Below are 27,088 nucleotides of genomic sequence, written 5' to 3'. Positions count from 1 at the left end.
GTTCCAAGTCAAAGCCTCGTGCCAAAAGATAAAAAGAACCCTTTATGTATTTTTAACCACAAAACTTCTGCACCAACCATCGATTATAAATAAAGAGACATAACGCCAGCGGTAGTTGATACTAAAACGTAAAACACCATTCAGACCACCACTATAAAGAGTTACTGCACCAGCTGAGAACTATTTAGGCGGTACCCGGATCAGTAATTTTGTAAAGAATGACGACTAACGGATAAAAGCATCAAGTTTAGAAATAAAAAGCACGATGTTTAATTAAACGAGTTTTCTGTTAAAATTAAAATGCTCTTAACCTGAGTTTGTGAACTAAATTTAGGGCATAAGTAAAATATTTAAAATATTTATGTATTTGTTAATTCTAAGTTTAACATAAGTATGGAGAAGGACTGAGTTACTAAATCTATCACTAATTACAATGTTAAGTATAACATAAGCGTGGAGTATGATTGAGATATTAAATGAATCACAAACTACAATCAGAGTTTCTTCCAGGCATCTCTTTGGGGGGGCTAAGCCCCCCCGAAAATTTTTTACCGCCCCCCCCCCCCCCCGAACGAAATGAAATTTATATAATTTATATAGAAAATATATACTTTTAACAGTGTCCGCCCCCCTGAAGAAAGTCTACCGCCCCCTCCCCCGAAAATTTCAAGTGCCCCCCCCCCCCCCCCGGAGAAAAAAAGTCTGGAAGAAACACTGACTACAATGTATGTGACTGTAGAAAATCACACGTTATGCAGATCGCAGGTACTGTCGAAAAAAAAATTAAATCAATGTTTATAATAATGGAAAAGATGCATTACTTCAGTTGAAAATTTTATTTGATTGCAAATTTTGAATGTGGCATTGATAGAGAAACCTAACAACACAACTTTAAAAAAAAAAAAAAAACTCAAATATATATATATATATATATATATATATATATATATATATATATATATATAGTATAGTATGTACGAATGAGGAACCATTTCGAAAGTGCAACATCATATGCCAACAAAGTGCGTATACATTTTGTCACAGTAACAATTTACTTAAGGAATAACATGTTCTAATGATGTATTGTTATAGTCAGTTTAGAGTTGTATCCGATAAAATGGGGCACAATTTACACGTGGTCACACTTCAGTTGTGAGTACTACTGCACTGAAACGGGGTCACAGTATAGTTGTATTCCGACAACTGAAGTCGTGGAGTCAAAATGGCGTCCATGTTCTGGATGTTTCTCCCAGTCTTGACGACTTGTCTGGTGTCAGCAGCTCTCTACAACGTTGCTCTGTACAAACCTGCCTACCAAAGCTCGGATTTTCCGTTTCACAACGACGGCTTCCTAACGGCAGATCTGGCTAATGACGGCAATGCTGACAGTGATTGGAACCACAGAACGTGCCAGACGACATACAGCGACAATCCACCCTGGTGGATGGTGGATCTGCGAGGTCTCTACAGAGTGGAGCAGATAGTCATCACAAACAGGTAGATTTTGTTTGTACGTTAGTTCGTAGTGTGGTACAGGTTGTTGTCACACAGAGGTAGATTTGTTTGTACGTTAGTTCGTAGTGTGGTACAGGTTGTTGTCACACAGAGGTAGATTTATTTGTACGTTAGTTCGTAGTGTGGTACAGGTTGTTGTCACACAGAGGTAGATTTATTTGTACGTTAGTTCGTAGTGTGGTACAGGTTGTTGTCACACAGAGGTAGATTTATTTGTACGTTAGTTCGTAGTGTGGTACAGGTTGTTGTCACAAACAGGTAGATTTGTTTGTCCATAAGATTACCTTAAAATTATATTCATTGTACACATGACATCCGTCTATGATAAATTTACTATTTACCCCCCTCCCACCCCCCCCCCCCCACCCCAAACGAAAAAGAAAACAATATATAACTTCTATAGAAAAAATATACTTTAACTGTGTTACCAGTGTCTTCGTCCCAAATGAAATTTAAGTTCCTCCTGCTCCCCCTCCCCCCGAAAGTTTAAAGTTCCCCCCCCCCACCCTACTCACTTTCTGCGGATATAAATGTCTAAAATAAACACTGGTTTTATTTTCGTTTGAAGCAATAGATAATAAACGAAGAACTAATCCAGTTAGTCATGAAAGAGTACTGTGTTAAATGACGGGACGACAGAGGCGTATGGTAGAAAACTTGATGACGTCACCGAAAGTTTCCAATTCACGGGCTCAAATACATAGAGTGTTGCTGACTGATAGAGTGGTACAGTTGTAGAGTGGCAGAGTGGTAGAGTGGTAGAGTGGTTGAGTGGCACATGTGAATCAAGTAAAGTAACAGCTGATTCCTTTAGGATTTATTTCCATAGCATTGGTCCACCCAAGATCAATCTGCATGCAGCGGTTCTTTGATTTTTGAGTTTTGTCCTAAGAATTCTCCTGCTAACTGGCATCAAGCTGCACTGGGTCCGAACTCGGGACTTTTAAAATTAGCAATCATCCGTTATCCTGCCGACCACGTCGTCCCACTAATGCGGGCGTCGACATTATAGTTTTATCGAGAGCCAGAGAATTTGCTAAATTATTATTGAATTATTAATTACTTTATTATCTTTAAACAATAAACAGGTTGAAACAGCACTTAAAACCAGATTTTAACACTATACCTGAACACATTGCTCTATATCACAGGGGCGACGACCAAATCTCATCAGACCGAGCCCAAAACTACCAAATCGACGTGTTTCCAACTGACCCGAGGTTGTCCCCCAACTTCCCAATGGCCTCAGGTCAAGTGTGCTACACGAGAACAGCCCCGCTGGGGGTGGGGGAGACGTTCACACAGAACTGTAGCACCCCCATTGTGGGCACGCTAGGGGTGGGGGAGACGTTCACACAGAACTGTAGCACCCCCATTGTGGGCACGCTAGGGGTGGGGGAGACGTTCACACAGAACTGTAGCACCCCCATTGTGGGCACGCTAGGGGTGGGGGAGACGTTCACACAGAACTGTAGACAACCCATTGTGGGCACGCTAGGGGTGGGGGAGACGTTCACACAGAACTGTAGCACCCCCATTGTGGGCACGCTAGGGGTGGGGGAGACGTTCACACAGAACTGTAGCACACCCATAGTGGGCACGCTAGGGGTGGGGGAGACGTTCACACAGAACTGTAGCACACCCATTGTGGGCACGCTAGGGGTGGGGGAGACGTTCACACAGAACTGTAGCACACCCATTGTGGGCACGCTAGGGGTGGGGGAGACGTTCACACAGAACTGTAGCACCCCCATTGTGGGCACGCTAGGGGTGGGGGAGACGTTCACACAGAACTGTAGCACCCCCATTGTGGGCACGCTAGGGGTGGGGGAGACGTTCACACAGAACTGTAGCACCCCCATTGTGGGCACGCTAGGGGTGGGGGAGACGTTCACACAGAACTGTAGCACGCCCATTGTAGGCACGCTAGGGGTGGGGGAGACGTTCACACAGAACTGTAGCACCCCCATTGTGGGCACGCTAGGGGTGGGGGAGACGTTCACACAGAACTGTAGCACACCCATAGTGGGCAGGTTCGTCAGGTTCATCAGGTTGGTAGTAGGCTCTTGTTTTATTCTCAATCAGTGCGCAGAAAAAAACGGTACAAATCATTCGTATTTATTCATTGAACTTTTACTTCGAATTTAACTACCCCTGTCATAATAAGTTTTCTTCAGACTACAATATAAACTAAACAAGCCAGTTATCTTTACCCAAACTAAAGTTACTTTTTGAGTAGGGAAACGTTTTAAATTACAATAATTATTCCCATTGTTAGAATCGCTGTACAAAAAAAAAATATACGTTTTGTCTTGAATGTATTGGAGAGAAGACTGGTCTTTTCGTAATCAGCTTAACGTAATGTTTAATAAAAGAACATGTGAGTTTAAGAAGTTGTATTTTCACAGGTACGAGCAAGACATTATGAACATTTGTGAGGTCAAGGTCATGTCCAGTCAAGCAACGTTCAGAGAAAACAATTTCAGAAAAAATAAAAATTCCGCCCTGAATATGGCGCCATTTCTGACCAGCACAGAGGTCAGTTTTCTGGCCTGCTCCATGGAATGTCTGGAACGTCGTGACAGCCACACCTGCACCGCCTTCAACTGGATTCGAACCTCGAGCCAGTGCCAGATGTTCAGCCTTGACCCACGCATCCCAGTCTCACTCACCGCTGACTCGAACATAGATTTTTATAAGGAGGGGTAGGCGGTAGTGTCGAGGTGATTTGTATATATATATATATATATATATATATATATATATATATATATATATATATATATATATATATATATATATATATATATATATATATATATATATATATATATATATATATATATATATATATATGTCTAAAGGCAAATTTAATAATAATTTAAAAATTCGGGTTCGATTACCTTGTCTTATAATGTTTTAATATATCAGGTATAAAGAATAAAGCAATTAATTTTTTTTACTAGATCTATTGATTTTTCTATGACATAGAGGTCTATTTAAATGTATTTCTATATCGTTATTTTTAAATTATTTTCGTTGTCAATAAAAACAAATGTTTCTATCGTAAATTAGCTATTGGTCATTTTTTTATCATTCATAGATGTAATCTCCACATTAAAATGGTAAATATTTGGACTACACAACTAATATTTCCTACAATTGTTACTAATTTATGTATCACAATTAAATTTAATTAAACCCGTCAACAGCAGCTCTTATAGACGGCCCCCGACCATTAGGTTTGTTATTGATTTTATTTGCCAGGCCAGATCCATTCTGAATTCAAGTTTTACATCAAACTATTAAAACAATCTTATGTTTATTTAAAACGTCACGAACTAAACACTTGCAGCTATGGCGGTTACCATAGCAACCATACAACTAAACCACAACCCCGTCACTACTTTACTACACAGTGGATACAAATGTAAGTGGCGGTGCCATTGAAGATAGAAGAAACTCATCAGTTCAATGATTGTGTTTGTTGATGGAACTAATTAATTCATTAGTGGGCGTCAGAGTCAATGATTAAAGGGAAAGAAGTGTTTCTTTCAGACATTTTTCTCCTCATGGGGGTATGCACTTGTTATTTCGGAAGGGAGGGGTGGTTGTGGAGCGGACTTAAATTTCCGGGTTAAAGCTGGACGCTGGTAGAAGTATATATTTGTGTTGGGTGGGGGGGGGGGGTTGAGTACCCTCCCCCCACCTTCACAAAGAGATGGCACAGAAAATTCTAGCAGCGGTAAAAGATAATGCGTTTTTAGACGGGCTGTCTAGCTGACTGACTTCTGACGTGTTGTCGATTTGACTGACTGCCTAACTGGCTGACTGACTGATCGACCCATTGACCTAAAACACCATCATTCTTTAAAAGTTCACCACTTTGCCTTTGATGTTAACTGACTGAAACCATGACAAAAGCCCTTCTACATTTTTAACCACAAACCGGAGCGTCAGCGTTTGTTTATACCAAAATAAAAAAAAACAATTGGATCGAGGCTTGCATCAAAGACAGTTAAAACACCCACTAAAGAAATACAATTAAAAACTATTTAGGATCTATGATTCTTCTAATTAAAGAATGAAGTTTAAAGCATGAATACCACTAATTAAGAAAATCTAATTGTCAGAGGGTTTGAAAGCACCCCCCCTTAGAAGCTGAGTGCAATGAATTTATCTTTGATAGTAAACCCATGAGGGAATATCTACTGATGCAGTAAATAACTCCTTCAAGGAAAATATTTAATATACTGATGAAATAAAAATAAAAATAAAAATTATAAAATTAAGTAAATAAAATAAAAAACTACAAGAGTGTAAAAGAAACCAAGCGATACAATCATTTATTTGTTGCACATTGACATAGGTAAATACAGCAAATGATAAAATTAAACTTAAATCAGCGTAAAATATCGTTATTCATCATAGCGTTTGTAAAGCAGTTAAACGAAAGCTGATAAAAGGAATGAACACTTTTAAAAAAATATTATATATGCGGCATTTTTCATAGAATCTGCTGTATAAATACATCATTTTGCGGCCATCGGAGATTATGTACATAATTTACATACTATTTTACAAAATGCTCATGCTATATAACAGTTTAATTTTCCGGAATGTTGAATAGTTGTGTAATATAACACTCAATTTCTTACTGCTAACTACATTATATAGATTCTGATGTAAACAAATATTTGATGTTCCAGTCATTAGACGGAACAGTGGTGTAGATGTTTGAAGTATTCAAATTTTAAAATACACAAATAATAGGTTCAGGATTAGATCACTATTTTTTTTTGTTTAATCTTAACTAATCTTAAACAGTAGCGGAACTAGAAAAAAGGGGCCACCCCGCAAAAAATTTTTTTAGGTCCCCCCCCCCCCCCCCCATATAAATATATAGGCCTCTATATGTATATATGTATATATATATATATATATATATATATATATATATATATATATATATATATATATATGTGTATATATATATATATATATATATATATATATATATATATATATATATATATATATATATATATATATATATATATATACTTAAACACAACATACGAACATAGGATACTTATTCATGCTGGCCTGTTCGTGTTATGAGAAATACGTGGGTTTTTTAAATTAAAACAAATTACAACATCATGTCACGAGTGTAAGTGCATTAGTCTGTTTTGTGAAAATCAGTTTTATATTATCTCTGCCGAACAACATCTAACCTCTTATCGGTCAAAAGAATATAAAACATGAAAGCTTTCTGTAAATAATGGTGTCTCGTGTCATGTTTATTTTTATGTTTTTCGTATTTATTTTATTAATTTTAAATACTTTTTCTTTTTATACAGTGTCATTCTTTAGTAAGTAATTTATAAACAAATAATAATAATGAGAAGTAATTTCTTTTTAATTTTGTTTAGTACAAATCTATTAAAAATGAGCATCACAATTTGACTATTTAAAAAAGGGAAATAAGTCATGGAATTGGTTTGAACGTTTGCTTATCTTTGATAAGTTTCATTGTAGGAGAAAGAGGACTCGGCTTTCACGGTGGTTTAAAAACGAAGGAAAAATGAGCGTGTGGTGGTGTCTATAGAATAAAGATAATCCAACCGCAGCCACGGTAATCTTTTTTACAAAACAAACATTAAGTCAAAAATGCAAGAACATTTTTTTAACTATAACAATTTTTTATATGGTCGGCCGTGGGCCCCTAAATGGCGTGGGCCCCCCCCCCCCCCGCATTGCGGGGTCTGGCGGCACTGTAGTTCCGCCCCTGATCTTAAATAATAATAGGAGACAATAGGCTTAGATATTGCCTGTAAATGTTCGTCTAACGATGCTGGAAATTATATCTTTAAATAACTTTTATTCAGCTTCACAATGAACACGTGGTGTTATTAAACAAAATTTAAATATATGATGAAAAACAACTTCCAAACAAGGTTTAAATTTTATAGCTGTACAACTATACATTCATTAAGTGAGAACAACTATGAATTTTGTTAAAATATACAAACATAAATGTAAATAAACAATTTTTAAAAGTGCGTGAGTATAATGTAATAGTATAAGCCTTTATACTTTGAATGTATTATCGTAGATCAGACATGAAACAATTAATGAAAGGTCGTGTCATGCTATTCATTAGTTTAGGCACTTTAATGGCAATGTTTACTTAAGGTAATTTTGTGGACAGTCTTTCGATTTGTTGGTGCGCTGATGATTATTTATACATGTACACACACACACACACACACACATATATATATATATATATATATATATATATATATATATATATATATATATATGAGAGTGGAGACAACAGCTTTCATTGACCTTCCGACCAAATACTTTGAAACGCCAATCATGTCCAACAATGTGTGTCGCGAAGTATTTAAACCCACATTTATATCCCTTTGCCATTTTTGTGAACATGAATTATGATGAATGTTGAAAGATCTCTTTAGTGTGCATGGGTTTATCCATACCCTTACAGCACCTGGGGTTGGGCTAGTGCCAATACATCAAAGCACGGACCTCTGTATCTATCTGACGTGGGTCTATGGGGAAATCGTGTGTTGTAACTTGCCTACATTTTATACTGCTGTCGAGTGTTATAAATAACGATGTGTTGTACTGCAGAACACCCCCGATGGGTTTCATTATTGTTATTTCGTTCACTAGATTAAATATCATAAGCACGATTCACCATACCATGTTGCTGTAAAATAAAATTGCTCTCTTCCGAAATCACTACACATTTTTATCCTAATATTGCAGAGGCAGGATTCACATTTCTGAAGTTAAATTATTTCTCAATTTGAAAATAAATATTGTCTGTTTAATCAAAAACAGTCGACTTTCTATTTTACGAATATGGAAGTCCCAGAATTCACATCAACGATTACACTCATCTCTTATAATTGTGAACTATCGGTGCTGGTTGATGGTGTGTTTTGATCGGTGTTGGTTGATGGTGTGCTGGGATCAACGATTACACTCATCTCATGTAGTTGCGAGCTGTCAGTGTTGGTTGATGGTGTGCTGGGATCAAAAGTTAAACCTAACGTCTTAGTCACCGTCATGTAGAAGTTAATATCACTGGTGCTTTGACTGCAAGCACAGGCACATCCTGCCGAACCATTGGTCGTGTTGGTACAGTTTTCTGTCTCAGTCGAGTTGGAAGTCTCTATCTCAACCTGTCGGCTATCAGCAGTGTTTGAAAGTTCGTCAGTTTGACAGTGTGTGGTGCTACAGGCACCAGAGTTACAATAACCAGGCGTAGAACCCAGGTGTGGCTCCCTAATGGCAGATAGTTCACCAGGTTGAGAGTGTATTGTGCTACAGGCACCAGCGTTAGAGTAACCAGGTGTGGAACCCAGATGTGACTCCGCAGTGGCAGATAGTTCACCAGGTTGGCAGTGTATGGGGCTAGAGGCAGCGTTAGAGGAACCAGGTGTGGAACTCAGGTGTGTTTCCCCAGTGCCAGATAGTTCATCCATGAAATAGAAGTGTTGGGTACCGGAGCTGTACCCTGCTTCACTGATGTCTGTGTAGCTCGGGCCACCTTCGAAATCCTGTAACACCATGGCAACAAAACAGAGGTCACAAAGTAAAAAGCAAACATTAAATTAGGTAAACATGTGATAGCCGTTTTGTCGTCTGGTCAGGTGACTGTCTACTGGTCATGTGACTGTCTTATGGTCATGTGACTGTCTGCTGGTCAGGTGACTGGTCTGATCATGTCAATTATTTTGTTTCACGTTCTGTTATTGTGAAATTTTAGACTACTTTCAATGTTTCTCACAAAAGCATGCACATGAGATAGTGTAGAGATCTTACACAATCATAGCCAAGAAAATCCTGAAAATTCTTTCTTCTCTTGAAACATCGCCTTATAAAACTGTAAAATAAAAAAAAAATTCATCACTGTTTAAAGTGATACAATCATTTGATTATTTTTTACAGCGATACAAATTTTACAATCTGTTGAAATCTACAGAAATACGTATCAAATTCTCTAAATTAAAAGACTCGCAACTAAGCACACAAAAACAAACGTTAAAGGACGAATAGCCAGACAACTACGGCACTGAAATAGTATAAAAATGTCTAAATACTTATAAATTAAGATTTTATCATTTCTGAATATTCTCTAAATACTTACAAACCAAGTATTACGACTGCTATCACGAAAGCAACAACGCCGATAATTATAAAAAGATAATTCTTGTTAAAGTTGTCAACTGATACGTCACCTGAAGAGTTTAGAAAACATTAAAAAATTGAAAAATTATCAATTATCACAGGAATGTCCCCCCCCCCCCCCCCCCCCAGATTTTATAGCTACCTGTGAATACAATTTCTTGTCATCTCCTATATATGTTTTAAATTGTATTAAATATATGGATCATACCTATCACAAAACTAAAGAGATATTTACAAGTCAGCACAAAAACAAACTTCAAAGTGAAGACATCCCCATTCAAAGATGATTCGGAACTAACGTTTGGTTATAGGTGTGTGTAAAATATAATATTCTAAAATATATAGACATTTTTACTTTCTCGTATATACGAAGTATAGAGAAAGTCTTGTAATCGTGCAAAAAAAAATCGAGATTTTTACAAATCTCGACGTTTTACATCTCACTGATACGGAAAAACATAATTTTGCAATCTTGTCCGTATGTCTGTGTGTCTGTCTGTGTGGCTGTCTGTCTGTGTGTAAACACGATAACTTGAGTACCGTTACAACTAGGTTGATGAAAATTCATATATAAGTATTTTATCAAAATCGTAGATCCGTATCAACTTTTGAGCGATTTCCGATAACCGAAAGTGGTACTTTTTCTACTTTGAAATTTTCAAAAGCCTATATCTTAAGTACTATTTCAGATAGATCAATGAAATTTCACATGTAAGTAAAAGTTCTAATTCTCTACCTTCTGTTAAATTTTGAAAAATTTCCATAGACCGGAAGTACTAATTTACGCTATTTCCAATTTCTCAAAAAACTCATGTAAATTTATAAAGTACTAATAATATTGCGCACTATTATCCACATTTTGTTTTGGTGTTCGCTTGGTGCGCAATTCTTTTTTTCTATGAGATTCTATTCTATTTTTAAAAGTTTAAGTAATTAAAAATCATTTCTATATTCCAAGTTATATGAGAATATTCGAGAAAGTTTAGGGGAGATCACTCCCGGTTTATTAAAGACTATTTCTATAGCGTACTTTACAAGGAATGTTATGGTAATACCAATGGTATAAAGAGGTAGAGATTATAGTTCAAGTAAAGACAGGCAAGTTTAAGACGGGATCAAAGCTACCAAACTACGCGGCACTGAATTACTGGAGTGTTAAAAACTTATAGGGCTATCTCACCTGTGTAGCTGTCCACAGCGGTCACCGCCACCATTTTCTTGGAACTGTTGTCATGGTTGGAAGCTTCCAGACAGACGTACTGCAGGTCAGGTGGCAACTGGACCAGGGAGTAGTTGAATGTTCGGCTCCTGGTGCTACAGATCTTCGCTCCTACAGACAACATGACATGGCAGTATTTGGACATATGACATCTGGTGCAAATGACAACACAACATGGCAGTATTTGGGGGATATGACATATGGTGGTAATGACAACAGAACATGGCAGTATTTGGACATATGACATCTGTTGCTAATGAAAACAGAACATGGCAGTATTTGGACATATGACATCTGTTGCTAATGACAACAGAACATGGCAGTATTTGGACATATGACATCTGTTGCTAATGACAACAGAACATGGCAGTATTTGGACATATGACATCTGTTGCTAATGACAACAGAACATGGCAGTATTTGGACATGACATATGGTGCTTAAGACAACACAACATGTCAGTATTTGGACATATGACATCTGGTGCTTAAGACAACACAACATGTCAATATTTGGACATATGACATCTGGGGCAAATTACAACACAACATGGCAGTATTTGGACATATGACATCTGTTGCTAATGACAACAGAACATGGCAGTATTTGGACATATGACATCTGTTGCTAATGACAACAGAACATGTCAGTATTTGGACATATGACATATGGTGCTTAGGATAACACAACATGTCAATATTTGGATATATGACGTAATCCTAACGATAAAACAATGTACTCAACATTTGAATCAAACACCCACTCATTGTTGAAACAATATACTCAACATTTAATTTACTCACTGTTGACTCGACAGTTCTCGTCTGTTGCAGAAAACACACCGAAGTACTCAGCCCTAAACTGTACCGGGGTCGTGGGGTCACATCTCTGCTGGAACCTGAACATTGTAGTTCCATCCTGACCAAACAACTTCGACACCACTTCAATGTGGTCTGGAATACAGACAGGCTAAACATCATTCAGGATTAATGGCTGGGATACATAACATTATTTAGGACTAATGTTGTCTATTAACATTATGAAAAACCAACATATTTTAAGGTTTCTGGAGCGAGAAAAACGATTGGTATAAATCATTTTTACAAGACACTAAAAAAAAACAACTTCAATATAGTATATAAAATATCACGCTCGTGGTAGCACACATTTAGCTACTAGACGTAGCATATTTATTCCCTTGTCAACAACAAAAAAAAAAAAAGTACATTTTACATGACCTCGCTAGTGTTAAGGTCTTACCTCTGACCTACAGAAATGTTACACGCCAAGCGCTTGAGTGGAACCCCGAGGGAAAGGGGAAGACAGGGTGCCCAAGACAGACCTGGAGGCGGAGTCTTCTTGAAGAACTGAAGCCAACAGTGATGTCTTGGGAGATGGCAAAATTAATAGCCGGGGATCGGAAGAAATGGAAGGAAATGGTGGAGGCCCTATGTTCCATAAGGAGCAAAGAGGACTAAGTCAAGTAAGTCAAGTCTGAACTACAGCTCACCTGACCCAGCTAAATACTTACCATTGCCCTACAGCTCACCTGACCTACAGCTCATCTGACCTACAGCTCACATGACCCAGCTAAAAACTTACCACTGACCTACAACTCACCTGAGTGGGCTTTGACTCACCTTTATCCCTATTAAAATAACAACCAGATGACGTCATCCCGCGCCACAGTCCACCTGACTTGACAGATACGTAGAACCTCAGTGTCTCACTAAACTGTGCTGTGTAGACACCTGAATTATCGGTGTGAAAAACAACAATACACCTTGCTGTAACAGATATGTGAAGTAAAAGTAAAAGAAAATCACGGCGCCCCACGTTTTTCATTTTTTGTCATAATGCGCAAGCAGTTTGCAATCGCTTATAGTAGAGTGATCGCTTGCATTATTGTGATATACAGCATTTATTTTCTACTTTTTAGTTCAATCAGAAAACGTGGGTTTTTTTTTTAAATGATAATTATTTTCTACTTTTTAGTCTGTGTCTGTTTGTTTGAATTCAAAACTTGCTATCGATTTTATCTCCTCGCATTCACTTTTTTGGGTAAACGAAGACAAACACTCACAAAGGACGAACACAAAGATAAAAGGGACTTATACCAGGCATGACACGCTTATTATTCAGGATCAGCTGGAGGTTCGTTCTTTCTGCTTAGCAAGACGAGAGACCCTTTCTTGTTCTGTCTCAATCGCACGAGCTTGTAGCATGACGCACTCTATCTTTTGCTTTACGAGAGACACTTTGTTCTTCTGTCTCCATCGCTAAAGCAGCAGATTTTCGGTTTCGATCTTTTTGAAGGGAAAGTACCGAAACTTGTTTTTATCAAATTACAATTACTAGGTTATGTCCCTTTTTGTACAAATCAATAGCAGTCTAAAATGATCAATAAAAGTTTTCCATGGATCAATTTAGTAATAATAATAATTGAATATTGTATTATCATCGGAAACAAAGCTTCCCTGAAAATTTTAGCGCGCTAGCTAACTGCGAAGTGCCCGAAATTTCGATCGCAAGATTTGATGGAAAAACAAACAGACGCGAAAGCACGTTAAAGAAAACGTGGGAAAAAAACTAAAAGGGAATACAAAGCAAGTGTGTGCTATAGATAAAGTTAGATGTGTAAGAACCAGACATTTTGATTTACCTGTTAATTGCTCACCCTCCTGCGTGAAGTTGCTTGACTGGTTGTACTCTGCTGTGAGTAGCCTGGGTCGGATCGTGATGTTCACGTTCACCTTCTGAGGTGAGTTTGTTCCTAGTTCAGACACATTCTCAATATCATAATAATCCATCTCCCTGTTAATTTCTACCTGTTGGTCTACAGGGGGTTGCGTGACTTGAATGGAATACGTGTTTGTGTCCACTAGGTTGGTAGAGACCAGCTGTTTAGTCTGGGACTGGGGGTAGCCCTGTGGAGTTTGTTTGACAAAGATACACATGTTATCGACTTAATACTGCTTGACACATCTACTCTTTCATAGCTAAGAGTTATCCCCCTCTTTCAATAAGGTAGAGTGAAAACATTTTCTTGAGAAATGTAAAATAATTTTTAAGCCAGCCGGTAGATGAGACATGTTAGGTAGTTCATCTACTTTAGTGCAATCTGGTTTTCTGTGTATATGGTCAGCACATGCTTCAATGTCATCTCGGGTTCGGTACTGATCAGAGCTGAGTATACTCAAGACATGAGCCAAAGAACAAATCTCGAGGAGGTAGGGTTGGTTATCGTAAGCTCTAACATGTCACCCAGTCCCATGTATTGCTGGGGTAGGTGCTATTTCTCTGTGAAGTACTGTTTCTCTCAACTGGACAGATCTAGGCAAATTATAATCACATTCTTTTACAGAAAGAAGTTTTAAAATCGCCAGTATTGTAGAGCTAATTGATAGACAAAGTATTATGAAGTTATATTTTACACTATTTGAGGATTTTATGAAATGGTTAAAAAGAGAGATGTAAAATTTGGGTGGGTAAATGTAAACTACGACTTAAGATAATTAAACGTAAAAAAAAGGTATAAATTAGAATTTGACAAGGACACTTTTAAAATGGTACAAAGAAATGTTGCCATGAAAAATGTGGAGTATGTTATGAAGCTTAACTCTGACTGACTTTACAAAGGTCCAGGTTTTCCTCGGTTCTATCCCCTTCACACCAGTGTATAGCGATCAGATCAACGACCTCCGTGCTGCTGATGTTAACAAATACATTGGCCGTGTCGCCGTCCACGTCGACCACCACACCGGGGCCTACACGGGCTGAAACAGTTCACCAAACTTACAGGAGTCTCTAAACATTTCACTAGCAGGGAAGTAAACAGTTCTCCAAACGTAAACACAGGAGCCTCTAAACATTTCACTAGCAGGGAAGTAAACAGTTCGTCAAACGTAAACACAGGAGCCTCTAAACATTTCACTAGCAGGGAAGTAAACAGTTCGTCAAACGTAAACACAGGAATATCAAGACATTTCTCTTGCAGGGAAGTAAATCACAACAACGGCGACCTTATTGTTGACTACAGTAATTTATGGACGTTAACCGCGTGATTTAATCAGAGCAGGAAACTTTTTCCACAACAGGAAACCGTTGTCTGGTTTAATTTTAATAAAATGTTGCTGCGGTGTCGAATAATATTTGTTTAAAAATTAATCAAACGGAAGAAATATAAGAGTTATGTGGGACGAACTAACCAAGTGTGACTCAATTAGACGACACGGTTAGGTATAGTTGTAAATACAACTTATATTAAAATGCGAATGTGTGTGTGTGTGTGCTTCTAATTTTAAATGCCTGCCTTATAGTCAGACTTCCGGTGAAAGGTACCGGCCTTGACCTGAATCGTAGTCACCCTGGCACTAACAGGTTGTTTGTCAAATCAGTTTGACGTGTCGCCTACAAATCATTGCCTTGTCAGGTCAGGCAAATACCCCGGGGGTTAAGTGTGTTGGCGTGACGCCATTTACTTCGTGTGTAGAGTTTCGATTTCTTAAGACGCAGAAGATATATTTGATCGCAAGCCATTGATTTTCTTTAAAAACTTATCTTTATAGCTTACAGTTTACTGGGAAATTTTACTATTAAATAAACCGGTAGTGATCTCCCCTAAACTTTCTCGAATATTCTTATATAAAATAACAGGGGATGGGAACTCGGGCTATAGACTTCTAGACATGATTTTTAATCCATTTTAAATACTTAAAGTTTTAAAAATAGAATAAAATCTCGTAGACAAATTAATTGCACACCAAGTGAACGCGAATAAAAAAGCGCATAATAGTGCGCAATATTATTAGTACTTTAAAAATTTACATTAGTTTTTTGAGAAATCGGAAGTAGCGTAAATTACTACTTCCGGTCAACGGAAATTACTCAAAATTTAACAGAAGGTAGAGAATTAGATCTTTTACTTACATGTGAAATTTAATTTATCTATCTGAAATAGTACTCAAGTTATAGGCTTTTGAAAAATTCAAAGTAGAAAAAGTACCACTTCCGGTTGTCGGAAATCGCTCAAAAGTTGATACGGATCTACGATTTTGATAAAATACTTATATATGAAATTTCATCAACCTAGCTGTAACGGTACTCAAGTTATCGTGTTTACACACGGACACACACACACACACAGACACACACACACACAGACACACAGACATACGGACAAGATTGCAAAATTATGTTTTTCCGTATCAGTGAGATGCAAAACGTCGAGATTTGCAAAAATCTCGATTTTTTTTTTTTGCACGATTACAAGACTTTCTCTATACTTCGTATATACGAGAAAGTAAAAATGCTATTATATATATATATATATATATATATATATATATATATATATATATATATATATATATATATATATATATATATATTTATTTATTTATTTATTTATTTATGTATATATATATATATATATATATATATATATATATATATATATATATATATATATATATATATATATATATATATATAATCTGTTCTGTGTTGTTACAGTAAAGAGTAAAGAATAAATCCAACCTGTATATGGGGGGATGATTATCACCGATTGGTTAACCGACTGACCAATAGAATTAACTGCACGTATTTGAATTCTCATCTGACCAGTCTCTGACGTTGGTGTGACGAAGAAAGATCGAGATGTCGTCAGCGTCTGCTTGTCATTGATTGTTACGTCATACGTGACGTTAGTGTCGCCTTTCTCCTCCTGGGCCAGAGGCTGAAACCATTTGAAAGTAATTGTAAACTGTAAATTTGGTTGTCGTGGTTTAGTTTATATTTGGTTGTCGTTGGTTTATTTTATATTCGGTTGTCGTTGGTTTATTTTATATTTGGTTGTCGTTGGTTTATTTTATATTTGGTTGTCATTGGTTTATTTTAATATACATTGTATGTTTGGTTTCAAGTAAATGGTGCTCTGTTTTTGTAAACACCAAATTGAAAACGAAAAGTCTAATACAGTTAAACTGTTTTGTTCCAAAAATGCAGGCAGGTAATTTTAATTAGTGTTACACTGATTGTTGTGAAGTCTTATAGTACTAAAAGAAATGTCAATGAACGAATGCACCCAAGTCATCAGCGAACAGAACATTTGTATCTTTCTCTTCATTGGTGAATTCCTTTTCCTAAATTTTCAAAAAAACCTTAGCTTTATGTTTGTCCTTGTCTATCAGTGACCTTTCCTCCCACGTGACCTGTCTGTAACCTTACCTGCCACGTGACCTGTCTGTGAGTGACCTTACCTCTCACGTGACCTGTCTGTGAGTGACCTTATCTCTCACGTGACCTGTCTGTGAGTGACCTTACCTCTCACGTGACCTGTCTGTGAGTGACCTTACCTCCCACGTGACCTGTCTGTGAGTGACCTTACCTCCCACGTGACCTGTCTGTGACCTTACCTCCCACGTGACCCAGAGTTTCGGGATTGAACTTTGTGACGTGTCTGTGGGATCCAGCCAGCCGTAACTGAAGTCATCGATTTTTGGAGATATGGTTGGAACTGGTGTAGTAAATTAAAATTTTGGAGTTAATGCTGGAACTTGTGTAGAAAATTGTGTCAATATTATGAGGTATGGTTGGAACTAGTGTAGAAAATTGTCTTAATGTTTGGAGAAAATTAAAATTGTGGTGGTGTGACATTAACTGGTGTAGAAAATTGTGTCAATTTATGGAGGTACGGTTGGAACTGGTGTAGAAAATTAAAATTGTGGAGGTGTGGCATTAACTGGTGTATAAAAGTGTGTCCATTTACAAATGATCATTTAGGCACAAGATGTTTTTGGGTGTTTGAACGTCGGGTTATTGAGGGTGTTTGTATTCAGAAACTGTTGAAGAACAAAAGATCATTGAATCTTTTAAAAATAAATCTATTTCCGTGATTAGCAGAAAATCTCTGTATTTTAATACATGAATGTGTTAAGTCAATATTTGTGTTTGAAGGCTTAAGGAAAAGACTTTTAGTAAGTAGTCTTAGGACGATTTTTTAAAAGAACTTTTAATTTAATAAATGGATTTGTGAAATAGTTTAATTAAGAAATGTTTTTATGTTTTTTTAGGATTTTGTTAAGCAAATTAGAATACAATTTCCGGGAAGTACTTGGAGTTAGAAATATTTTAATAGTCGAGAAGCGTGTTGTACCTGACTTTAGTGTGGTGAAGGGCAGCTGTCTGGCCTCGCTGCTCTGCCAGCACGATCTGCCCGTGACGGTCAAGTTGTAGTCAGTGAATGACGTCAGATTGTCCAGTCGTATGACAACATACTGATACTTTCGTGGCTGATTGTCAAAATATTTCTTAAAAACTGCCTACATTTCAAAACACGACACATTTTTTAGAAATAATTCACTTCTGATAAAATTCAAAACGTTTTAAATCGTTTTAAATTAGAGCGTATAATTTTCTACATATATTACAATGATTTGGATTGAATGCGAATACAGTAGAGTCAATGCATCTTCTCTACTTCAACACAGGCAATGTTTTAAGTCAGTGCTAGGGCCAGGTATCTTGACATAAGGGTTACTGTAACGTTGTCATGTTAAGTGGTTTTGTTTAGACATTTTTCTAAAAATATGGGGGTTGGGGCAATTGAAAACTTAACGGTGGGGGAGGGAGGCACTTACATTTTGTTCTGGGGAGGGTGCAAGAGCTTCTAGGGCATTGCCCTTCTTAACATCCCCCCCCCCTTTCCACCCCGAAGAGAACCTGATCGTGTTACCTGTCTAGTCTCCCGCCCACTCTCCAGTAGGATCTGGTACATCAAGGAACACCCATATAAATTGAGAAATTTGATCAAATCCCGGAGAGCATCGGACGGTCGCCACATCACGACGGCTTCAGTGGCGCTGATGTTCAACAGTCTCAAACCTTCAGCTGGGCTTGGCTGGACTGTAATGTAAACAAACGTATTCAGTCCTAGTTATACGAGCGTCATGGAGAGTTGAATCTACTAGGTATGGAGGTGTGCAGGTCAAAGGTCATAAGTCATGGTCATTTGGAGGTCATGCTGTATTGTTAGTGTATAACGACTTGTAAAAATAGCTATGTTGATACCAGACACCATCCACCATGTTGATATATAACAACAGACACCATCCACCATGTTGATATACTACAAAACCAGACACCACTCATCATATAATATAGAACACCAGACACCACACAACATATAACATACAAAGACACCACTCACCATGATAAATAGAACACCAGACACCACTCACCACGATACATACAACATCAGACACCACTCACCATGATACATAGAACACCAGACACCACACACCATATAACATACAAAGACATCACTCACCATGATAAATAGAACACCAGACACCACTCACCACGATACATACAACATCAGACACCACTCACCATGATACATACAACACCAGACGCCACTCACCATGATACATACAACACCAGACACCACTCACCATGATACATACAACACCAGACACCACTCACCATGATACATACAACACCAGACACCACTCACCATGATACATACAACACCAGACACCACTCACCATGATACATACAACACCAGACACCACTCACCATGATACATACAACACCAGACACCACTCACCATGATACATACAACTCCAGACACCACTCACCATGATACATACAACACCAGACATCACTCACCATGATACATACAACACCAGACGCCACTCACCATGATACATACAACACCAGACACCACTCACCATGATACATACAACACCAGACACCACTCACCATGATACATACAACACCAGACACCACTCACCATGATACATACAACACCAGACACCACTCACCATGATACCTACAACATCAGACACCACTCACCATGATACATACAACACCAGACACCACTCACCATGATACATACAACACCAGACACCACTCACCATAATGATACAGAAGAACACTACTGTTGACCACGGTTGAAACAACGATGTTGTTCATGCTCGGTCTAGCTAGCACAATGGAGATTGTTGAATTTGTTGTCCTAAAAGTGTTTGATATGTCCGTGTTTGTGTACCTGCACGTCCCAGTTTCTCCTGATAGAATACTGCCATTACACAGTATGTAGGTCCTGGGGAGGTGATGGTGGTATGGGGGGAGGGGCGTGGCAAGAAATATATTATTAAAATACGATCAAATGTAGAGTTTGATATAAGCAAGATGTGGGTTCTTCCACGTGTAAGATAAAAAAAACGTATTTACTTATCATGCTAGAAGTTAAAAAAAATACTTTTTATGTTCGATTAAAGTTATGATGTATGACGTGAAGAAATTAAAACGTACCTTCTAGGTTCGATTAAAGTTATGACGTATGACGTGGAGAAGTTGTCTGCCTTTCCGGTGTCGAATGTCAAGGTCATGTCTTTGTTCACTGAGCAGACGATGGATCGTATCACAGGTGTCTGGGGCCGAGCTATCAAACAACAAAAAATGTGATGAATAGACAGCTATAGGGCTGGTAAGAAGGTCACCAACCAGTTCTACGGCTCAATAAAACCTGCATGAGCCAAAGAACTGGTTGGTGACCTACTTACCAGCCCTGTACCCACACATATAAACAAACAACCAGACGCGTACAATCACGGACGTGAGCAAAATGTAAACACAAACACAATATTACAGACAAAAACTATAGAAAATGATTTACATTTGAATTCGAATGAATATTAAGCACTAGTCAATTCTGTCTATACAGTATATATATAATATGTAAAAATACCCCGGAACTGTCTATACAGTAAACAATCTTGTTTTTTTTAAAAAACTAACATCGTATTCTCCTGCTTTAATGGTTGTTAGATAAAAATAATATAGTTTTGTTTAGTAATTAAGTAAGTTTAGTAATCGTTTAATATTTAGGATTAAGTTAGGTTTTAAGGAACTTAAAATGTGGGAAAATAAGCATTATGCTAATTATCTATTTATATGTATGTCGGTAAACATATATATTATGTAGTACATAACGAATACTAGTGAACTTACGAAGTGTGACTATGTATGTGATGTTGAGCGAGACGTTGTTTCTAAGACACGTGTACTCGTAGAACTCTGACGTCACATTGGTGATGTCCAGTCGTGCCGCGCACGTGCTCACCCGCACATGCCCCAAGGTGGTGGAACCGGTGCCAGAGTTCAACGGTCTCAGGACCAACGTGTCATTGTCTGTCGTCTCGTTACAGGCCGCCTCGCTCAGGTAACAACACAGGCTGACGTCGGTGCCTTCAACGCTGTACTGGCTGGTGCTATTGTCGCAGTGTCTGATGTCTTCAGGGCAGCAAGTCAGGGCAGCAAGTCAGGGCATCAAGTCAGGGCAGCAGGTCAGGGCAGCAGGGCAGGGCATCAAGTCAGGGCAGCAAGTCAGGGCAGCGAGTCAGGGCATCAAGTCAGAAGCAAGATAATAAAAAACTAGACTTTAATTCTTAGTTCCCACAACTTCCAGAGTTTCTTCCAGGCATCTCTACCGCCTCCCCCCTCGTACGAAATAGAATTTATATAGAAAATATATACTTATACCATTTGCCCCCCCCCCCCGGAAAATGTAGTCCGTGCCCCCGAAAATATCAAGTGCCTCCCCCCCCCCCAAAAAAAAAAGTCTGGAAGAAACACTGATACCTTCTATGGAAACAAATTAGAAGAAAGTCATGAAAACTAGAGTTCTTAGTAAGATAATTAAATAATTTCGCTTATAGGCCTACATTTCATTGAAGTAAATTATAAGAAATTACATTCAGAACTGGGTTATATCTTTTAGTTAGTTAAACAATTGTCATTTATATTTTTAAAATGACGATAGTGTAAGACAGTTTGAGCATTAGGAATTGAAATAAAACATCAAAGTTTATTTAAAGAAACCTACCTGCATTCACATAAGACCATATCTGACTTAACATGAAAACTTGTAGCAACATGCTCGAAATATCAGCTGTAGATTCTAGACGTCTAGCAGATCAGGATGTTGAAACAACCGTTAGGTTCTGGATATCTGGCACAATGGAAGTTCTGTGGAATAGGAACCTTTATATAAAGTTGTCCTCGGCACAACTTGTCCTGTGACCTATAAATGTCCTAGCATGTCCTCTAGCCTTTGGTTGTCCTATAGAAAACCGACAAAATACACCACTACGTTTCTTGTTAGAAAATTCGTGGTATATTCATTTAATGCTTGATTGGTCTTACAAACTAAGACTGGGTTTGAGTACAATGAGATAATAATAATACATTACCCTCAACAAGTGAGGACGACTGTTGTTCTTGTATCCATTCTAAAATGGGTCGACTGAATAAGAAAACAAAATCCAATTCTAAGAAAGTGTTTGGTAATAAATAATGTTAAAAAATAGTATTCACACATAACAACTTAAACCAAACTGGCTTATACAAATCAAAATCTTGATCGTAAAATAAGTGAATTATGTATGAATCGCTAATAAAACAAATGTAATGTTATTGCAGAATATTTTCTAAGATTTATACTATTGTCATATTTTAAAAAACGAGAACTAAAATGACAAAGATAATTGAAGTTTGGGTAAACAGATCTATAAATAGTAACAGGCTATGAATCCAATGAATGCTCGGTGGAAATCAACGAAAGACCGTCAGGTTGTTTTTTCAAGTTTTAGTTTTACTGCTGTTGGTTTTTTAAATAAACTTTGTTGAATAGAGCTAGTCTAAATATTAATGCGAATTCTTTTACTCCGTTGTGAATTTAAATAAACTTTGTTGAATAGAAGTAATCTAAATATTAATGCGAATTCTTTTACCCCTTTGTGAAATTTTAAATTTAGATCCAGCTTTGAAAATTTAATTAATAATAAACTTGTTTAGATAGTTGTGAATGGGAAATATGTAATTAATAATAAACTGTTTTAGCTAGTAGTGTAAATAGACGCCAGCACAAACCCCCAGCTAAGCAGTGTTTCTTCCAGGGGGGGGGGGCACTTGAAATTTTCGGGGGGGGGGGGGGGGGGGGGGGCGGTAGACTTTCTTTGGGGGGGGGCGGACACTGTTAAAAGTATATATTTTCTATATAAATTTTATAAATTTTATTTCGTTCGGGGGGGGGGCGAAGAGGTGCCTGGAAGAAACTCTGCAGCTAAGATGGACGATCTCTTCATCTGCTGACCAGTTCAAACCACTACTAAACTTGTTCAAGCTGATGTTTGCGCACGGCGACATATATCACTATATACTCACTCGGTATTTACTTACTTTATGACAACCATTCAGTTCCTGCTCAATACAAATAATCTGATTACCCTTAAATAAGCGAAGTTCAAGGGGTAGCCATAACTAGGCTGAGAAATATTACTCACTGTTATATTTGGGTCATTGACCACGCGATCAAGTGGAGCATGAATGTAAGCCAATACATTCTGAAAAAATTAAGCATTGATTCATGGATTTATTTTTAAATTTAACCTTTGACACGAACCGAAACTTCGGGATTTCCCAGCAAGTAACACACAAAAGATGGGGTGGGGGGGGGGGATTTATTTAATGAACTGCTGGATTAACAGACATTCTTTCTCATGTATTCTTGGTTGGTCGTGGGTCCATGTACGTTCGTATGAATGTCACGGTTGGTTGCGCTAATTAAAGCTAAGCTTCAATGCTAATTACTGGGGTTTAGTTAATAACTACTAACTCTAAATGTTAGATACTAAGGTTTCTGCATGAACTTTAAGTTTGTTTGTTCAGCGTCTAGTGTAGTATTTATTTGAGAGGAAATTATTCATGTTTACACATCATGATGTTACCAATTTTTTTAAAAGTAGAAGTTCAGGATCATACTGGTAAGCCGAGACAATCACGTGGTACAGCCCCTGCTGTTATAAAGATATCACATAACGGGAAGAGCCGTTAGGACACGTTTCTGCTGTCGCTACGGTCTGGTACATTGTACCCGTCCAACCACGCTCAAACTTGTTCTTTGATGAACATGTCGACGTTTTTTTTTTGTCCAAGATCTAGCGTAGTTTTATGGTGTGGCTGTCTGTATACCTGCAGATCTATACAGATGTAGTTTAGTTTGTTGATTAGATTTATGTTGTGGTTGACACATCTAGTTTAGCTCGTTTATTAGATTTCTTGTATGTTGTGGTTGGCTGTGTAGGCCTACCTGCAGATCTACCTGAGATCCTGTTTAGGTTTTGTTTCAATCGGATTTGAATGCAAGTCAGCAATGGCATTCGGGGTGTCGGGGTGTCAATGTTCTGTCGGTTTGTCGCCGTTTCGATGTGTCGCAGTTACAGTGTGTAGGTGTGTAGCTAAGTTGGAGTGTTGATAAGTCATAGTGACGGTGTGTCGATGTGCAGCAGTAACGGTGTGTCGCAATGAAGGTGTGTCGGTGTATCAGAGCGACATTGTGTCAGCGTACTTGTATTAGACACAGTAATGTTGACGAAGTCTCATGTTTAATGTTAAAAGTTTGTTGATAAAACTCAACGACACTGAAGTCGACAACTAAAGTGGGCCAACATAACCCAACAAAGCTAACTTGGATTGCTCCACATACGGTACCATGTAAACACAACGTTCGTCACTGGAGCTACATGACTGTGTCTCAAAGCAATAATCGTGTTATTAACTAGCTATTGAGTGTCTGACGGCTAAAGCTATACACCCGTTCACAAACTTCGGCCTATAAAAACATTTCCCTTTGTCCCTTCGTTACGTTAAATTTGAATTATACGTTTGAAAAAAGGCATCAGTCACTTGGTGAAATAAATGTCTATTTACTATGTAGGTAGTTTAGCTGAATCGGACGCTGGTTTGTTAATTAATTAATTAATTAATTAAGGTAACTGGTAAGACGAAAATGGTGTAGTGAGGCTAGTAGTTAATCTCGACATAAGAGGTCAACCATCCAGATACCTGGCCATGTGACCGACCACGTGACCCACACCTACCTACCACCCCAGGCACTTAACATTTGGTCAGGTACGAAGTACACGAGCGAATAGCATTACGTAAGACTATATTTCGCTATATAAATCACCCTATTAGATCATATTATATTTATATATACAATCAAACAAAATTATATATATAATAAATACAGTACAGAGAATTTATATACAACAAATACAGCCAAATATACAGATAATTTAGAACTCTAATTCATCTGCACCTACCTTAAACTCTTGATTTATCCGCTTGACGCTACGATAACGGAAACACACCTGAGCTAACGGTAGGAGTTCCAATATCAAACTGGAACTCCAGACAAACATTACCGAGTTGGAACTTGAATGCTTCACGCCGTCATACGCTTCCTTTGTTATCAGCCGTGATCAATCAGGTCCAAAGATATGTGTGTGAGAATCTTTTTCTAAGAAATATGTCGGAATGGGATTATTGTGTTGCCGTGCGCTCAGTGATGCGTGAAGTCTAAAGAACTCAGCCAAAGTGACGTGTCAGCACACGACGCATCAGCTAATTAGCCCCACACCCCATAGACAACCACAACGGAACCCTCCCCCACTCACAGACACACTGATTCCTTCCAAAACAAACCATACTGAATTCTCCCCCACCCCACCCAACACACGCCCCCACCGAACCCTCCCTAATACCCCATATCTCTCGTTAATACCTTCCATACGAAGCAAAAAAAAACTTTTATAACAGTTTTATAACAAAATCGATATCTCTAAACCACTCGTGTTGTACCCTTATCGTCAGCGTATGAGATCCTAATCACCCTCTTCAGATAGGGCCTATATATCTTAAGAACAAACATTGGAATCTTACAATTTTCTGGCTTTACTGAAAACAAAGGTATAAAACATATAAAAACTATCATTTATACGTAATAACTCACTTAAAGAAATCTAAAAAAATCCTATTTGACTATATGTGGCTGATACCGTTACCTTGATCAAATGTCCACATGACCTATCTATCGATAAGACTGCTCTTAGAATTTATTGTAAGGCCTTATCAGTTTGTTTAAACACATATAACGTGCAACTAAGTTTAAAGTAGGCATTTCTGAAGTTAGCGTATTTTTTTATTCGTGCGCGTTTGTACGTTGCGTGGATGTGTGAGTGTACGTATGTGTACGTGAAGGTGCGTGTGAACGTGAGTATGCGGGCATGTGTATCTTCTATATGTATATATATATATATATATATATATATATATATATATATATATATATATATATATATAATTCTCTTCTTGGAGACCCAAGAAAACAAGCTGTAAGCGCGCCTTGCAGTCCCCTCTTTTCTTCACTAGGCATAAATCAACCACCCCCACCCCCACATGGTCTGGTGAGCTGTGGTTCACGCTAAATGTTTACAATCGTATAGCCGGGTTTAGTGATGCCTATTAGGGGAGATAATTTAGTTTGAAACTATTTTAAACTTAGGGGAGGTAATTAAGAGGAGGTTGCTTTTACAGGGGGGGGGGTAGGATAGGGAATAGGGGAAATGATGGGGGGGGGGGGGGTATCGTCCTCAACGACCAACTGATAGTATTTTAAAAAAAATATTTTCAGTGGCAGCATTGGTACTGTCGAATTCAGAAATTATGAATTACTGAAAAGTAGAAAATAAAACAACTAAATAGCGGCGATGATACGCCGCGGGTCGGCTCGTATATTTTAAAGACAAAAAGAAAAGAAAACAAGCCTGCACATAGTCACTCAGGGTATACCGTCCGTCGTTTGAATTCTTTACAGCCCTTTAGTGTCAAATTTTAACAGTTTACCATTCCATGCTAAACAATGTTTACCAAGATTCTTACTTTCAAATTCTTACAGTGCAAATCGTCTTGGCCAGACGCAAGACAGTAGCAAACTGCTGAGTCTACACTGTGCTCCTCAATAAAACTAGCGCCCGTCATTCTACGCAACTTTAATACAGGGGCGATAACCTATTAATTGTTCGGATCAATTTCATACAGACAATATTAACAGGGTTTCTTCCCTTGTATTTAAGTTTACTAAAACTTTTAATTTTAAAAAATTGGGTCTAACTTTATAGGGTTCTCTTATTTTATACACGTTCTAGTATAATGTTTGAAAAGTTTTTTTTATTAATTTTATGAGAATATTTTTTTTAAAGTGGCACTGCTTTTCGT

The 27,088-nt window shown here is 37.8% G+C and overlaps 2 protein-coding genes across 4 annotated transcripts; both read right to left on the bottom strand.

Moving 5' to 3' along the window:
* Positions 1-2,774: 2,774 nt before the first annotated feature.
* On the bottom strand, positions 2,775-3,539 carry LOC131955754 (uncharacterized). The gene has a single exon (XM_059320000.1). It carries the CDS (start codon positions 3,537-3,539, stop codon positions 2,775-2,777), a length of 765 nt encoding a protein of 254 aa, XP_059175983.1.
* A 4,302-nt stretch (positions 3,540-7,841) lies between these two features.
* On the bottom strand, positions 7,842-25,204 carry LOC131955753 (uncharacterized). 3 transcript variants are annotated; one of them, XM_059319996.1, is made up of 19 exons: positions 25,135-25,204; positions 23,314-23,373; positions 22,222-22,274; positions 21,855-21,997; positions 20,981-21,262; positions 20,282-20,411; positions 19,882-20,069; positions 18,699-18,868; positions 18,120-18,285; positions 17,380-17,480; positions 16,502-16,700; positions 14,594-14,739; positions 13,626-13,890; positions 12,604-12,714; positions 11,767-11,916; positions 10,925-11,074; positions 9,704-9,794; positions 9,379-9,439; positions 7,842-9,113 (listed from the first exon to the last, which is right to left on the bottom strand). In XM_059319996.1, the coding sequence occupies exons 4-19, from the start codon at positions 21,904-21,906 to the stop codon at positions 8,454-8,456; spliced, it is 2,922 nt and encodes a 973-aa protein (XP_059175979.1). In that variant the 5' UTR covers positions 21,907-21,997; positions 22,222-22,274; positions 23,314-23,373; positions 25,135-25,204; the 3' UTR covers positions 7,842-8,453. The 3 variants fall into 3 exon arrangements, with proteins under 3 accessions (XP_059175979.1, XP_059175980.1, XP_059175981.1); XM_059319997.1 differs by lacking the exon at positions 23,314-23,373 and having other exon boundaries at positions 25,135-25,168; XM_059319998.1 differs by lacking the exon at positions 7,842-9,113 and having other exon boundaries at positions 9,378-9,439; positions 9,708-9,794.
* Positions 25,205-27,088: the final 1,884 nt, after the last annotated feature.

This window comes from Physella acuta, unplaced genomic scaffold (assembly GCF_028476545.2).
Source record: "Physella acuta isolate Inbredline_101_S28 unplaced genomic scaffold, ASM2847654v3 ptg001100l, whole genome shotgun sequence".
NCBI classification, from domain to species: Eukaryota; Metazoa; Mollusca; class Gastropoda; family Physidae; genus Physella; species Physella acuta.
Note: the sequence above shows the minus strand (reverse complement) of the source record. Positions and strands in the feature narration are given on the sequence as shown.